This window comes from Dermochelys coriacea, chromosome 18 (genome assembly GCF_009764565.3).
Source record: "Dermochelys coriacea isolate rDerCor1 chromosome 18, rDerCor1.pri.v4, whole genome shotgun sequence".
Lineage (NCBI taxonomy): Eukaryota > Metazoa > Chordata > Testudines > Dermochelyidae > Dermochelys > Dermochelys coriacea.
This window is the reverse complement of record NC_050085.1, coordinates 5,503,365-5,520,486: the sequence shown is the minus strand read 5'-3', so window position 1 is coordinate 5,520,486 and position 17,122 is coordinate 5,503,365. Positions and strand designations below refer to the sequence as shown.

Below are 17,122 nucleotides of genomic sequence, written 5' to 3'. Positions count from 1 at the left end.
TCTGGTCATTAAATTCCAGTTGCAGAATCCTTTTTCCAGGTGCCAGAATGAATGGGGTGTGCTCTCAGGCCACAGGGCAGGAAGCCTGCTGCTCCCATACAGGGCAAGTATCGGGGTGGAGCAAAAGCCTCCCCAAACCTGCATGGCTAACTGTCAACACTGCACTGCAAGTCACTAATGGCTCAGTTCTCTAGTGCAGGTGCAGTCATAGACTATCAGGAATGGAAGGGACCTCAGGAGATCGTCTAGTCCAACCCCCTGCTCAAAGCAGGACCAATCCCCAATGTTTGCCCCAGATCCCTAAATGGCCCCCTCAAGGATTGAATTCACAACCCTGGGTTTAGCAGGCCAATGCTCAAACCACTGAGCTGTCCCTCCCCCTCGTCTTTAAGGCTTATATGCACTGGTGTATTTCTAACCATCGCCTGTAGCTTTGCTTTGCCAGTGGTGGTTGAGCCAGGGACCTCCTGAGCCAACGCCCACAGCTTTACGGCCTGAGCTGTTTGTTTCCAGGCAGTACCACCCCCACAAATCTCTATGCATGTCTAGCCACGGGGGGGGGACGACCAAGAGCCATACCGTGTTCATGGGGAGGCACAGTTGCCCCATCCCAGGCAGCTACAATGGCCGGGGAAGCCGTGCAGGCAGGACACAAAGGCTGACAGCAGTTTACCGGCTCCTCAGCTCCCCCTGCTCAGAGCAAGTTTAAGGGTGATTGTTAAAGTTGGCTCTGCGAAGCGCCAGATTCTCAAAAGCTCAGCTCCTAGCCTGCCTTCCATCCTAGTGCCCCGCTGAAGACCTGGCGCGAGGGCAGCCCTGAACAACCCCGGGGGACTTCCTCCAAAGCAGCAGAGCACAGCGAGTCTGAAAGCCAAACGCTTCCGTGGCAGTGCTGGCCCGAGAGTGGGGGGAATTGAAATCTGTCACGAGAGTGCCCAGCTCCGCACTGACGCAGTGATCTCATCTCCTTTTCCGGGTGTGAGGGTACAGGGAGAGCCCACTGCTGCCATGTTCCCTTGGCAATACCAGAGATGCCCCTGCATCGGTTCAAACTTGCTGGTGCCTGAAATTCCCAGCCGGGAGGCCAGTCCCCAAATTTCCCCCCAGCAGTGTTCACTGGCAACACGCTGAGCTGGGTGTGATGCAGGTGTGATTTGGGCACTGTACTCCCAGCAGAAGCAGGTGGTTGGTGAGGGGAAGAGGGAAAGGAACCTGGTTCAGCAGCAAAATAAAAACCTGCTGGAGAGATGTAAAAATAAGAAAGTAGAAAAAAATCTTTTATTTGATTGCAGCAAGCGGCCTGGAGCTGGGGTTCAGATTCCAGCATCTGCTGAGTAGAAGTGAACGCCCTGCACAGAGCGGGCAGCACTGGCTTAGGTGCACCCAGTGCCTGCCAGGCACTAGGGCAGGGTGAGATTAAGGCTTAGAGAAGTGGCAGAGCCCAGGACTTAGACATCTCCCTTGCCCAGGAAGATGTTCTCCTGCTTGCCCCCTGTGAGGGCAGGAGCAGGCCCCACTGACCTGGCCTCAGCATCTACCCCCACACCTGCCTCTCTCACATGCCCCGGGCTGCGTGCAAGGACCTTGGAACACTGAGCACAGCCTGCACCTCTGGGTGCAGCTGGGCTGAGCAGAGGAGCTGAACTCGTCCCTGGAATCGGACTGAGCTAGGCTGTGGGGAGGTGGTGATGTGGGGGGTTCCTGCCTTACAAGGCCAGGGGAAGCAAGTGCCGAAAGTTAACCTCAAACTAGCAAATCAAGTTCACTGTGAAACCCACGCCTGCACTGCCCTCCTTGCTCCACAGCTGTGGGGCTCCACGGCCTCATCTAGGGGCAGCATCTCACCAATTTGCTTCCCGGTTGATTTTGGTTCCTGTGCTGTGCCTGGTGTCCGAGCGCCTGGAACTTCTCCCGAGACAGGAATGGGCACAGTGAGGTTCATGGGCAACCCAGGCTGGGACCACGCTGGGACTCAGGCATTGCCGGGTACGTGCTCTGTAGGTCAGACTGCTGCAGGATTTGCCTCCAGACTGAAATCTTTGTACCCTGTCCATGACAGTCCACTCTTCTCTGCAGCAGTTCCCATTAGGGTTAAATGCGATTTACTCAGGGAAGAAGTCCAAGGCCTGCACCGGGGAACTCCTCCTTGAACAATGCTAAGGAATGGCACTGGGTCCTTTAAGTCCTTTGAAGGCCAAGTTTACCTGGCAAGAATCCACCTGGAACATGTAACTACTCAGCTCTTTACAGCATCAAAGCACTTTGCAAAACATCAGGTCATTAATCCTCACAACTGCCCTCTGATCCCCATGTCACAGATGGGGAAACTGAGGGACAGAGCAGGGACATGGGCTTGCCCAAGGCCCCAGAAGGGAGTCTGTGTCAGAGCTGGGAACAGCACTCAGACCTCCTGGCTCCTAGGCACACACATAGAGGACAGCTCCCTCTCGCTCCACAGCAGCTGGCCAGCGCTCCTGGACAGAAGCCCATTCTCGCACGGAGCGGTGTCTGCAGGTGGGAGCCTCTTGTAGGCAGCGGAGTTGGACACAGAGCTCCTCTCTCCTGAAACCCTACAAATCTGGTGGATTTCAGTACCTCCCGAAAGTCCCAAGCTGACTGCCTGGGCTCCTATACTGCCATATACCCATGTCCCCCACTTCTGGTCCCATCAGGCTGGCAGAGAGATCCCAGAATCCATGTGCAGGTGATCTCATGGTAGGATCTGCCCACATGGCCGCAGGGGCTTAAACTCCATGTTGCTGGTGGCGGTAGGTGAGCTTCCTGAGTTCGTCCCAGAAGAGCAGACTGAGGATGGTGTGAGGCCCCAGACGGAGGTAGGCAGGACCGATCCCTTTGTACAGAGCCAGGATGCCCTCTTTCCTGGAGATCTGCACAAAGCAGTCGAGGAACCCTCGGTAGTGCTTCCCCTGGGGACAGGAGACACAGAGAAGTATCAGAAACCTGCCCCAGCACACATAGGACCCCGCTCACATTTAATATACATGGATCTGGTCTACGTGCTATTGTAACTCACTCATTGTAAAGCCAGCAAGGACCACTAGGACCATCTAGCCAGGCTTCTCGTCTGAGACAGGACAGAGAACCTCAGCCAATAATTTCTGCAGCAAGCCCATAACTTCTGGCTGAGCTACAGCGTCTCATTTAAAAAGACATCCCAATCCTGAGTTACAGACTCCGAGTGCTGGAGACTCCACCACTCCCAAGGATTAATTCCTCCCTGTTAGTAACAAGCACCTTATTTCTAGTCTGACTGTCTAGCTTCAGCTTCCAGCCACTGGATCTCTTGTCTTTTTCTGCTAGATTAAAAGAGCCACCTACTACCAGAAATCCCTTCCCCACATATTCATGTAGACTGTGATCAAGTCACCTCTTCACCTTCTCTTGTTAAATGAAATTCATAGATTCATAGATACTAAGGTCAGAAGGGACCATTATGATCATCTAGTCTGACCTCCTGCACAATGCAGGCCACAGAAACTCACCCACCCACTCCTGCGAAAAACCTCACCTATGTCTGAGCTATTGAGGTCCTCAAATCATGGTTTAGAGACTTCAAGGAGCAGAGAATCCTCCAGCAAGTGACCCATGACCCGTGCCCCATGCTACAGCTTCTCTAATCTTGCACTAGTTTCCCAGACTTCAGAGCATTCCTGTGGCATCTTTCTGACCCTTGGCAAATTGTCAACATCCCTTTCAATGTGTGGACACCAGAACTGGCCAGAGGCTCCAGGAATGGTTGAATGCTGTATACAGAGGTAACCTTGCCTCCCTACTCCTGCTTGATATTCTCCCGCTTTAACATCCAAGCCAGGCCAGATTTTCAGAAGAGCCATGCATGGTTAGTGCTGAGCACTATTGAAAACTCTGCCCCCCCCCCCCGAGAGCTCAATAAACAGAATAATTCACAATGCTCTGAGCCCCTTATGTGAAGATCTCTACTTGCTGCAGATAGTGGTTAATTAGTTCTCACACTCGTCTGTTTGGGGGAAGCCAACACTACTTAGCTCCCTTTTACTGATGGAAAAATTGAGGCAGAAGCAGTTCTGACTATTTTATAGTCCCTCCACCTCCTCACTCCCAAATTACAGCTTGTGACATTTACAGTGCATGGCCCTAGGTCTCAATGGAACAGTGACAAACATATACCAGTCTGGTTCATCTGTGTGCCAGTATTGTTAAAATAGGTATTAGAGTTATATAAATGTCTTTAGACTTTATGAAATGCTTGTAAGTAGTTGCCTGCATTCATCTCACAATATCTGAATCCCCCATTAGAAAGTAATATTAAAGTGTTTGCTGTCTAATTAGAAAAGGAGTACTTGTGGCACCTTAGAGACTAACAAATTTATTAGAGCATAAGCTTTTGTGAGCTACAGCTCACTTCATCGGATGCATCCGATGAAGTGAGCTGTAGCTCACGAAAGCTTATGCTCTAATAAATTTGTTAGTCTCTAAGGTGCCACAAGTACTCCTTTTCTTTTTGCGAATACAGACTAACACGGCTGCTACTCTGAAACCTGCTGTCTAACTGTAAGTCATCAGGCAGGAGAGAAGCATTAACGAATGTGAAATGTTTCCAACAGGTGTTGGCTCCTGCCCAAGGAAAGAGGCCCATCAACACCAGGCAAAGCATTGTGGAACATCAGAGGACAAAAGACTTTGTTGATTGCTCCCCTTTCCCCCCCATGAAGAGGATACTTGTGACTGAATTCCTTCCAACAGCTGAATTTGCAACTTGAAGCAGAAGCAGGGAAGGAATAAAAAGCCCTAACGAGGAGGAACTTGTGTCTTTTATGCCTGATTGGACTCTAAGGAGCAAGGAATTCTAAGCACAAGCCCAGTGTTTGGTGTGGGTTAGCCCTGAAGGACACATAGAGCCTGCTTATTAGAGAAACTTTTGAAACTTAAGACTAACTCATTTGTACGTGTCTGTTTACCTGCTTTAACCTTTTAACTCTCCTATTTCCTTTTCCTAGTTAGTAAATCCTCAGATCGTTTATTATAGGATTGCCTAAAAACGTTATGTTTGGTATGAGACCTAAGGTGCAATTGACCTGGAGTGACTGGTCTTTTGGGACTGGAAATAACCTGTATCTTGTAGTGATTTTGGTATAAGGGACCGTCTATCACAAAGGCAGGCTTACTTGGGTGGCAAGATAGATCGGCGTACCCAAGGGGACTGTCTGTGACTCCATGGTAAGGCTGTAACAGTGTCTGAGCAGTTGATGCTTGATAATTGCTTAGTGAAATCTAAGTATAGGACTCTCAACCACTTTGTGCCCTGATTCTTAACAATCTGCTCTGAGGTTGGCACTCAGGCTCTTGAGCCACCAGGGCAGCTTGACACACCTTTTGCATCATTTTCACAAAAGGGAGGGTTTTGCATTGAAAGAGGTAAAGTATTGAAAATCCACAGTTCAATAACAGAGGCATTAATGAGCCAGACTGTGTTGCCAGTTACCCCAAAGTGAGATTGATCAGCCTGCGCCAGAGTAACTGAGGGCAGAATCTGGGTCTTTTCTTTTCAAATGAAAACCTGCAAGATATTGCAGTTTTGTGGACAAGACAAGGCCTAATGCCACCAGGTCTCCATCATCTCCATTGGGAACCATTCACCCTGTATCTGGACCTTGTGAGCATTCTCACGTCTTTGTGAGCTCTCAGGCTGGACTACTGCAACAGACACCGACACACGCTCCTCAGCTAGTGCAGAACATGGGTGCAGCCAGCTTCAGGGGGCTTTCCCATCTATTCTCCCCAGTCTGCACCGGCATCTGGGTGGAAAACTGTCGACTCTGATCTGTGGAGCCCTTCTACGGGTTGGGTCTCCCAGCAGCCAGTCCCCACCTCAGCAAAGGTCATCTGAGCAGAGATGCTCAAATGAGCAGCCCTGCACTAGAAGCCATGGGAGCTGTCAGCAGGGTGATCTCCAAGAGGCCCCACCGTTCTGGTATTCACTGCCCCATTAGTCCAGCCGGGCTCAGGAGGGTGTATGGCTCAGCTGGTCACTCACTGTGGGGCTGGCACATAGCGGCTAGGGGATGGTGGTGTCGGTTTAGTCCGCGCCTGACCACCTGTGCCCGGCCTTGAGCAGCATGGTGTGGATTTTGCTTTTAAATGCTGTGAGGTTGGGTACATTCAGTAGACTGGTGCACGTGAAGATGCTCCAGGTAGCACAGCCTAGTGGGCTGAGCACAGGGAGGCGAGCCAGGAACCTCTGGGATCCAAGCCCCACAATTCGGCAGCCTACTTGTACAGCTCTGCTATCAGTAAATGGGGATCCTGGCCTTCCACCTGCGGGACAGACTTACCATGCCCCGCTCATCCACGGGCTGGTTATAGAGCCTGGTGCTGACCACGTCGAAGGGAGTCATCGCCACGGCCACCGCCACGCTGCTGATCATGCCTCCCGCCAAGGCCACCATCCAGCTGCCCTCCTTGAACCACTGCCAGACAGGGTACCAGTTACACTCAATCCCCCACCAGATCCTGCTGCTGGTGATGCAGCGGCCACGCGTTGCCATGAGCACGAGAACGCCACCATCGCCAGAGCAACGGAGATGACAGGCGCATGCAGGGAGCAGGCAAGGTAAATGGGGGGAGGCGGGGAGAGACAAGGCTGTCTAGGGATCCAATACTCCTTGAGGTGACCCATCATGCCCACTGAGGGTGGGGAAAACCCCAGGCCCAAACCCAAATCCAGACACCCCTGAGCTCCTGGGCAGGGCCAGAAACATGAGGCTGGCTCCAAATTTCACAAATGCTCCCTTCTGCATCATGGGTCGAACCAAACCCTTGAATCTGACACCCCACCCACCCCTGAACCTTGGAAGTGTTCAAAAGCTGAGCCAGATCCGCTCCAAACGTGGCTGGTTCCCTCCCATCTCTCTAATGGGCCAAACTGGGGCCCTGGATCCGAATCCTGAACCAGCAGGATGACGAAATGCCGATTCACGTGTGCCCGAGAACCCCTCGCTCGAGACACAGAGATGCAATTAATTCCCAGCCCCTAGGGGGCAGCAGATAGACCTGTCGGAGCAGCGACTGGCCCCTCCCGCTGCGTGTCCTCTTCAGGCAGCTGTTTATTTTCCCCGTGGGCTGGGAGCAGCCAGGGTGCCCCGCCAGCTCACCTGCCCCGCTGTTTTTTTTAGCTTTGATGATCCAGGCGAAAAGCCAGGATAAAGTGTGTGTTAAGCAGTGAGTCAGGTCTGCTCGCCTTCCTGCACGTTCGCCCGCACCAGAGCCCTGTTGATCTCGTGGTGGGAAAGCACCGAGTCAGTGCTGGGGGCCAGGGAGGGATCCACTCGAGGGCAGCGGTGCTGTGTTTTTCTGAGTTACATTAGGAGCAGAGCCGGCCTGTCAATCTGAGTGGCCAGTGGGGGAGGAGGGCAGGCTATGAGACCGCCTCACTCCCCCCTACCCACCCCCACTTCTGGGGAGTTGGGGGGGTTAAATCTGGCAGCCCAGCAGCTGCTTGCTTTGCTGATCATGAAGGCCTGAGTCAGACCTGATTAAGGGAATTGGCACCACTGTCTCTAAGGGAACAAAGACCCATGTGAAATTGACACCAGTCCCCGCTCCCTCCAGTCCATCCTGGAGGGTGCACGGCAGTGGAGCTGGTGTCGTGGGCTATTTCGGTAGATCATGTGAACGAATCTGTGGCAAGGAAGAGAGCTGCAGTGTTCCTACAACAGAGGGAGGTGTAACAGAGATTTCCCCTGCCGGCGGCTGCCCTTCCTTCCCTGATCCCCACGTCTACAGAGCCTGGATGAATGAATAAGAAGCTGCCTGGCTCAGCAATTGGCGCTCTGCACTGCCCCACTAGAGCCCTGGGTTTGCTTCCCAGGAGTGGGGTCACTCCATGGGGACGGCTGCATCCATGCACAAAGGACGGATTCCTCCTTGGGGATCTAAAGCAGGGGGAAATAAAGGCAAGGAGCCCTGGATGGGGAGCTGCAGCATGAGCATCATCTCTGAAGATATATGCAAATGACTGGACCAGGGACCTTGGGACACAGATGGCCCCAGAAACCAGGCCAGGACTTTGTGGCTGCTTGTGTAAAATGACAGGCCTTAGAGGCCCACATTACCACCGATGGCACCTGGGCTTTTTTGTGCCTGAGAAGTGGGTGTTGTGCTAAGCGTCCCGTCTGCTGGGGTGCAAATTTAAGGGCTGGGGCAGGGATGGTCCCGGAGACTGGCCCACAAGAAGGGGATAGACCAAACCTAACCCCTGGATACCTCTTGTTCCACACTCCAGAGCAGGGCTATCAAGCGTCCAGTTTTCAATCAGACGCCCGGTTGAAAAGGGACCCTGGCAGCTCCAATCAGCACCGCTGACTGGGCTGCTAAAAGTCTGGTTGGCCACAGCGGGGCTAAAGCAGACTGCATGCCCGGCTCCACGTGGCTCCTGGGAAGTGGCAGCATGTCCCTCCAGCTCCTGGATGGAGAGGCAGCCAGGGGGCTCCGTGCGCTGTCCCAGCCCGCAGCCGCTGCCCCAAGTGCCACCTCCTTAGCTCCTGTTAGCCAGGAATCGTGTGGCCAGTGGGAGCTGCAGGGGTGATGCCTGCGAGCAGGGGTGGCACAGAGCCCCCTGGCTGCCCCTCTGCCTAGGAGCCGGAGAGACATGCTGCTGAGGGAGCTGCGCAGACTTCCTCCATCCCCGGGAAATGCCAGGGCCACCTGAGATCAGTGCCGCCTTGAGCCCACATCCCAAACCCCCTCCCGCACCCCAACCCCCTGCCCTGAGACCCCCCTCCCGCACTCTGAACCCCTCAGCCCCAGCCTGGAGCCTGCACCCCCAGCCTTCTCTCCCTCCCTCACCCCAACCCCCTGCCCAAGCCCCCTCCAACACCCTGAACCCCTCATTTCTGGCCCTACCCCAGGGCCTGCACCCACAGGTGGAGCCCTCACTCCCTCCCGCACCCCAACTCCCTGTCCCAGCCCAATGAAAATGAGCAAGTGAGCGAGGGTGGGGGAGTGCGAGCAGCAGAGGGAGGGAGGATAGAGTGAGCGGGGGGGGGGGCCTGAAGAAGTGGTGGGATGGAGAAGGGGTCTCAGAGAAGGATGGGGCGGGGCCTCAGAGAAGGGCATGGTGTGGCAAGGGTGTTCGGTTTTCTGCAATTAGAAAGTTGGCAACACTACTCCAGAGCCAGGCCCCATTGCCCTGCCCATCTCTCACCTCTTAGGGGGCCAAGCAGCCCCTCCCACCACTGCTCACCTTGAGCTTCTCGACCCACTCTTTGGCTGACGCAAAGGTGGCCAACTGCACTGCAGAGCCCACCATGACGCGGGGCACAGCGCCGTTCACACCCCGCCACAGGCCCACAAGCCCCTGCTCCCTGTAGATGGTCTCAAAGGCGCTGGAGACACCCTAGGCAGAGAATCAGACAAATGATGAGATAGTAAAGTGGCGGAAAACAGGAGGATTTAGGGATCTCTGGGAGGAAGTGGGGAATCTCTGGGTCAATCCAGTACTGCAGTGGGCAGGGCGTGCTGCATCCAGTCAGTGGCTCTGATGTGGCTCAGGGCCACCTGAGCGAGCCTCTGCCAAGGATGCAGCCTGGCAGAGGGTCTGCCTGTAAATGAGTGTCTGAGAGAAGCGGGGCTGCACTAGACCCAATAGCTGGCAGGATTCCACTTACATAATCCCCTTACAGGCACCTTTGCGGCTACACCCAGCAGCCTGGGACAGATACGTACTGTGTGTCCTGGCCAAACTGTACCTCCAGCCCATGAGCAGGCCTTTGCTTCCACCGCCCCTAGGAGTGGAGCCAATAAAAGTGCCGAGGACTTTGGAACCTGCTCCGTGTGGCTGCCGCGCGCAGAGAAACACAAACAGCCTGGTGGGGCCAATGTCCCCAGCAGCAAATGGCCCATGACAACAATTGCCCCCCCATCCCCCGCCCAGGCCCGTTCCTCCCATTCAGCAACTTTCTTCTTGAAAAACACTCTGTGTCGTCATCTGCAGGAGCATTAATGGGGGTGTGTACACAGCAAGGCAGCTGCGGGGGCCTCAACAAAGCGGGCCCTTGGAGGGAACAGGACCAGTGCGTTCCAGGGGAACAGGCATGAAAACCCAGCGGTTCCCTGTTCCATTCAAGTGCAAGGGTCCTGCACGCCACGGGCCAAACAGAACATCCAGCACACACAGACAGCATGTGCTGCTACATGTCACACATGTGCCACGTGTGTCATGGACACATGCACACACATCCACCATTCATGTCACATCCATTGCCCATACACGTATCCATCTGCCACAAACCACACTCAGGCACACATCTACTGCACATGCCGTTCTCATGGGCACCCAGGCATTTCCACTAGATTTGCACACATGGACCCAGCATGCACTGCATGTCACACTTACACATCCATGCAGGCCCACTCGGATTTACTATACAAAATCCACACGCAAGCACACACATTATTCATGCGCACACACACACGACCCCCATAGTGCTATACATTCAGACTCCCTTTGCACATCGTCCTACTGTGGAGAACATAGGAATTCTCTCTATTAATTTTTATGACAAATATAACTGTACATAATCTCTGTGGGTTTGGATGCAGAGGTGTTGCTGGCTAAAAGGTTCCTGCAGAACCCATGGACAACGGCTGAAGACAGAATCAGTCCCCTGGTGCTCAGTGAGAGAACACCAAGAGGCCACTGTGCAAAGAGAACGTTTGGAGAAACGCAGAAACTAGTCTGGCCAGGTTCAGATGCTCAGCACAAAACCACAGGAGATCACCAGGTGGGGCTGGAGTGTGGAAGGGATCAAAAGAGAACCTGTGATTTCAGAAGACAGAGATACTGATGGGGTAACAGACTATCCAAGATGTAGCCATTACAAGATGCAACTTGTCTCCCCCAGCTGGGTGCCTTACCTGGAACCTACTGGCAAGGAGGGGCTCAGGTTAGGTGAGACAGAATGTGTTTAGGCTTTTATTGTTTTAACCCCATTTCTCTCTGCTTGTTAAATTTCTGGTTTCAGAGTAGCAGCCGTGTTAGTCTGTATTCGCAAAAAGAAAAGGAGTACCCGTGGCACCTTAGAGACTAACAAATTTATTAGAGCATAAGCTTTCGTGAGCTACAGCTCACTTCATCGGATGCATTTGGTGGAAAAAGCAGAGGAGAGATTTATATACACACACACAGAGAACATGAAACAATGGGTTTATCATACACACTGTAAGGAGAGTGATCACTTAAGATAAGCCATCACCAGCAGCAGGGGGGGGGAAAGGAGGAAAACCTTTCATGGTGACAAGCAAGGTAGGCTAATTCCAGCAGTTAACAAGAATATCAGAGGAACAGTGGGGGGTGGGGGGGAGAAATACCATGGGGAAATAGTTTTACTTTGTGTAATGACTCATCCATTCCCAGTCTCTATTCAAGCCTAAGTTAATTGTATCCAGTTTGCAAATTAATTCCAATTCAGCAGTCTCTCGTTGGAGTCTGTTTCTGAAGCTTTTTTGTTGAAGTATAGCCACTCTTAGGTCTGTGATCGAGTGACCAGAGAGATTGAAGTGTTCTCCAACTGGTTTTTGAATGTTATAATTCTTGACGTCTGATTTGTGTCCATTCATTCTTTTACGTAGAGACTGTCCAGTTTGGCCAATGTACATGGCAGAGGGGCATTGCTGGCACATGATGGCATATATCACATTGGTAGATGCGCAGGTGAACGAGCCTCTGATAGTATGATAGAATGAATGGACACAAATCATGGCTTATCTTAAGTGATCACTCTCCTTACAGTGTGTATGATAAACCCATTGTAGCTCACGAAAGCTTATGCTCTAATAAATTTGTTAGTCTCTAAGGTGCCACGGGTACTCCTTTTCTTTTTGTTAAATTTCTGTGAACCAATAAACCAAACTTGGCTTTGATCAAGCTGCCCAGAGGCACCACAAGTTCATACTGGTCACAAGCTCCGGAGAGAATTCTAAACCCAGAGCCAGAGGGGTCAGAGGCGGTAATATGATGAATAAAGAGAGGATGTTGTAGCCAGGTGACCCCTGAGGTTCCATTTAAAAGAGGGGCCCAGAGACAGAGATCCAGCTGCAGCTCACCCTGGAACCCCAACACCGACATACACACAACGCACACTCTACACCCAGCACAGCCACGCAGTCCCCGCAACATCCTGTGAACACAACACTCCTCATCCCACCACCAGCGTTAACAACTGCTCCAGGTCACACGCACAAACCAGGGAAGACTGGGCAGATCCCAGAACCCCCTGCTCACCTGGTGGTTGTGCTGATGCCCCACAGCCATGGCTGCCACAGTCTGGGCTTGCAGACGCGTTTTGACCTGTCACAATTAAAGGGAATTGGCCAGGTTAGAAAGGAGCAAGCTGCCAGGCTACACCCAGCCCCTCATAGCAAGTTAGACACTCATGTGGTGGGGCTGGCTCAGGCCCTAGTGGACAGCAGGAGTCACCCCACTGAACCATTCTCGCTCCTCTTAGTCTCTTCTAGTGCAAGGGAGTGAAGATTCAGGCCCCAACTTGCAACCTGTCCTAGTGATGTGGGAAACAACAGGGCACCCACCGCCCATGGGCCCCACCCTGCTCTCCAGACTCACCCACAAAGAGCCCAAGTCCAGGAGGTCCTTTCCCAAACTCTCCCACCAGGTGCTGCTGCTAACGATCTAAGTGCCACCACTGCTGTGACCCACATTGAGAGCCAGCATCCTCCCCGCCTTGGGCTGCCCCCTCACAAGGGCATAACTTGACCGACAGGAAGTTTCTTCTCTAATTTACCCCCCACGGGTCCACTACGGGGGTTTATTGCATTGTCCTCTGAAGCAGCAGGTGCTAGGACATGACACTAGAGTAGCTGGACCCCTGGTCTGATCCATGTCACAATTCCTCTGCTCCGACGCTGAGCAGGGTCAGACCTTCACATGGGAGACCTCTGAGGAGGAGCAGGGGAGCTGCTGGAAGTGGTGTTGGGCTTCCCGTAGACGGCGCTGTTCCCTCAGAGTCTTTAAGCCCCGGCATGGTGCTTGTCGAATACTGAGCACCCAGCAGCATCAATGGGAGGTGCTGAGGGATCAGCGCTTTTAAAAATCAGGTCACTTAAGTTGGCACCTAAACATGGATTTAGGAGCCTAACTTTAGGCATATACCTGTTAGCTTAGAGGCATGAGCCCCAGTGTTGTGGCCAAATTCTGCTTTGGTTAAGTACATTTTGCCTCCCTGAATACCCCTGCGCTTTCCATGGAAAACGATATTCTCATTCACTTCCTCTCCTCAGCAGCTGTATCGTGTTGCTGAGCGCTGTTGAACAGCTACCACATTCCACCCCAGAGATGGCTGCATTTACAGTAGTGGGTGAAGCAATTTCTGTACTTGCCCCTAGGATCCTTCAGGATGAAAAGTACTGGAAAAATCCTTATGCCCATTCAGCTGCCCCCCTTCTTGACATGCTAGAAGTCAATCAAGAGCTTGTGATCTAGTGACTGGGTCTAGTTGACTGGTGACCAACTGGCATCTCCAATGGCTCATGTGGATTTATTACCAAGGAAGAAATTTACTTCCCCAGACTCACCGAAGAGCACAAATTCCCTCTCCTAAGCCAACGAGTGGGGCTCTGTCCACCCCCTCTTTTGAATCTTTTGGCAGAAGCAGATGGCATTTGATTTCCTCACAATGACTGTGAGCTCAGCAGACGTGATTCCGAAATCAGAGCTGAGGAGGGGGAAAAGTATAACCCCACCATCCGCATTCACCCTTCATCCACCTGTCTGGGTTTGTGTCTAATGAGACTGATTTGCAGCTGCAGAGCATCCTATAGAGCAGACGTGGCCAAACTACAGCCCGCGGGACTGTCCTGCCCTGCCCTGAGCTCCCGGCTGGGGAGGCTCGCCCCGATCCCTCCCCTGCTGTCCCCCCTCCCCCACAGCCTGAGTGTGCCATGCCGCCAACGCTCTGGCCTGCCGATCTTGCCAGGCAGCGCAGATCTTGCCAGGCAGCGCAGCGGCGTGGCTGGCTCCGGCATGGTAAAGGGGTGGGGAGCGGGGGGTCTCGGGGCAGCAGTCAGGGGACAGGGAGCAGTTGGATGAGTCGGGGGTTCTGGGCGGCAGCAGTCAGGGAGCGGTGGGGGGTGGGTTGGATGGGTCAGGGGTTCTGGGGGGCAGTCAGGGGGCAGGAAGTGGGAGTGGGCAGACAGGGGGCAGGAGCCAGGCTGTTTGGGGAGGCACAGCCTTCCCTACCCGGCCCTCCATATAGTTTTGCAACCCCAATGTGGCCCTCAGGCCAAAAAGTTTGCCCACTCCTGCTACAGAGCTAGGGGGAAAGGGTCCCATGGGAGCTCAGGCATCTGGGGAAAATGAACAATTTGCCTCTCTGTAAGCCTGACTGTCCCCACAGCAGAGAGCAGCTGGGAGTGGGTTGCATGAGTCTCTGCCTGGCTCCCTTTCAGACTTTGAGCCCTGTTGTTTTCTTCCCCTGCAGCTGCCAACCTCTGGTCTCTCCTCCTCTCCAGAGCCCAACTAACATCCGCTGCAGAGGGCTTGATAAAAGGCAGCACCACCTCAACTCTGGCCTGCTAAACCCAGGGTTGTGAGTTCAATCCTTGAGGGGGCCATTTAGGGATCTGGGGCAAAAATGGGGGATTGATCCTGCTTTTGAGCAGGGGATTTGACTAGATGAGTCCTGAGGTCCCTTCCAACCCTGACAGTCTATGATTCTATGACTGGGGCAGCCCCACAGAACCCAGGCTGGTCCAGTCCTGAGCAGCCCCCTCCAGCTATGCCAAGCCCCCTCAGTCCTGACCACAGCACCTCTGCTTCTGTCTTGGGTTCTCCCCTACAGTTCTACTAATGCCCCTCAATCCTGACCAGCAGTCTCCTTAGCCCTTGTCTCCTCCCACCCCCTTCTGTTTGACCCACTTTCTCTCATTAGAGATCCTGGTGCTATCCGGATGGGAGCTGTCACTTCTACCAAAGGGAAATCATAAGCCTCGGGGGGTGGGGCGCGGTGAACCCCACGCTCCTCTCGGAAACCATGAGTTTTTCCACCTTAAGCAGCAGAGACCAGGATACAGTTAAAACCTTTCTGCAGGAGAATGGGGCCAGCTTGCTCCTGTGATATTCTAGCCCTGCCTTGTATCTATGGGGTGGGGCGGTGCTGAGAACATCGCGCTGAGGTACTGGGTCTCTCTCAAATGTTAACCTCCCCTCCTGCTTTTGTTTCTGCTCGGTTCTGCGGTCTCAGAGGGGTTTGTTTGGTTTCCAGACCCGCTGGATAGATTCCTGCCCCCTCACCAATGTTGACAGCTGGCTCGGTGTGACCGGGAGGTTGTTATCCGCTCACATATTGTTACTGCTGCACCTCCAAGGCTCTGGGGGCTTTGGCGTGGTTCGTGCGAGCACTTGCATCAGTTTCACCCATGTGGGTTGCACTTGGAGTTCAAACAAGCCCTGAATCTCCATGCAAAATGCAACTGGGGCTGAGACGTTCCAGACCGAGAGTCTCTATTATGGGGGTGATTCTCCACCAGAGCCACGGGAGGGGACAGAGCTACCAGCTTGCGGGCTGTATGGCCACGCGTGACAGGGCTCCCTGAAGAGATGTGGCCCGATATCTCGTTTGCTCCCCCAGGAGGGGTCCCTTGGGATAACAGATTGCTACTAGCCTGGTACTGTGTGACCACAGCGTCCCAGCCGCCCCACAAGAGCCACCTCCTCCAGCGCTGCCCCCACCTCAGCCCTTCTGGAGGCTCACACCGCTTTGAGGGGGCGATCCATGGAGCCGCCACTGCAGAGACCCGGAGTCTTGCCCCCACCAGACACCTGCTTTCCCCCTAACTCAGGTGACCGCACAGGGAATTCCTCCAGCAAACCGCAGCAGGGGAGGTTTCCATTGCATCTGCCCAGAGGACCAGGTCTCCCAGCACTCCAGCAGGCGGATCGCTTCCCCCAGCACAGAAATGCAGCCCCCTCTGGAGCCGGCCGCGGCAGCTGTCCAGTTTGCACAGCCCAGCCGCCGGTCGGAAGGGAAAGCGGAGAAGAATCCGGCCTCCGAGCGACCGCGCAGGGGGGCGGTGCAGGGGGCAGGGTGCCCGCAGGGGCTGAGGAGGGAAGGCACCAGCCGACGGGGGCCCGGAGGGGGCCCAGGCAGCGCCGCGGCGGGTACTCACCAGATACGCCGGGCTGCCCACAAACGCCCCCAGCGCCCCCGCGATGGCCCCGGCCGCCACGGTGCCGCCGGGCCGCTGCGTGAGCCCGCGGTCCTCGGCGTGGGAGTAGCAGTAGAAGCGGACCCCGTTCATCAGCCCCTGGTAGAGCAGCCCGGCCGCCAGCCCCTTCTGCAGCCCCCGCAGCCCGTCGGCCCGGCTCACCGCCCCCAGCGCCTGCAGCACGCCGCGGTAGTGCCGGCGGTAGGTGCCCCGCGGGCGCAGCTCCCCCTGCAGCTGCAGCCGCGTCTTGACCACCTCCAGCGGGTTGGTGAGGACGCAGGCCAGGCAGCAGGCCGTGGCGCCCAGCACCAGGTCCACGTGCGGCGAGACCGAGCCCGAGCCCGAGCCCGGCGGGCGGGCGCGCTCCATCGCGGCGCCCCCTTACGAGCCCGAGCCCGGCAGCGCGGCCCCCGAGGGGCGGCCCCGGGCGCGCATCGGCCGGACGCGGGGGCGCCGAGCGAGAGGCTCGGGGCAGCGCTAGCGGCTCGCTCCGGGCACTGCCCGGGTCCCTGCCCGCACCGCGGGGCCCGGCCAATCAGCGCCGGCCCTGCCCCGCACACCCCCCGCCGCCCTACCCCCGCACCTGCCGCCCGCGCAGCCCGGATCCCCAGGGTGGGAGCGCGCAGTCCCCTGGAGGGAGCCGCCAGGGAGGGGGGGCAGAGCCAGGGGGGGCTGCGAGGGGGGGTCCAGGCTGACACACAAACATGCGGGGCGCAGTCAGGGTGTGAGCGGCCGGGGGGGACCCCGTGGGCAGGGGCACAGCTCGGGGGGGGTACAGGGTGACCCATTGAACGGGGATGGGTGGGGCACAGACAGAGTGTGGGGGAAATGGGGTGACCCACTGAACGCGGACAGTTGGGCTAGGGCATCCCCTGAGGTGACCTGGCATACGCGGTGCAAAGTA

General features: G+C 55.2%; 1 protein-coding gene across 1 annotated transcript; it reads right to left on the bottom strand.

The window, feature by feature from the left end:
• Positions 1-1,256: 1,256 nt before the first annotated feature.
• On the bottom strand, positions 1,257-16,719 carry SLC25A34 (solute carrier family 25 member 34). Its single transcript, XM_038376895.2, has 5 exons — positions 16,180-16,719; positions 12,281-12,346; positions 9,242-9,394; positions 6,333-6,467; positions 1,257-2,927 (listed from the first exon to the last, which is right to left on the bottom strand). The coding sequence occupies exons 1-5, from the start codon at positions 16,585-16,587 to the stop codon at positions 2,745-2,747; spliced, it is 945 nt and encodes a 314-aa protein (XP_038232823.1). The 5' UTR covers positions 16,588-16,719; the 3' UTR covers positions 1,257-2,744.
• Between the last annotated feature and the right edge of the window lie 403 nt (positions 16,720-17,122).

Coding starts and splice junctions, on each gene's coding strand:
- SLC25A34 (XM_038376895.2), bottom strand. CDS start 16,587: ATGGAGCGCGCCCGCCCGCCGGGCTCGGGCTCGGGCTCGGTCTCGCCG. Junction 9,395..12,280: donor GGCATCAGCACAACCACCAG/GTGAGCAGGGGG, acceptor TTCTCTGCCTAG/GGTGTCTCCAGCGCCTTTGA. Junction 2,928..6,332: donor CCGTGGATGAGCGGGGCATG/GTAAGTCTGTCC, acceptor TCCTGTCCCCAG/GGGAAGCACTACCGAGGGTT.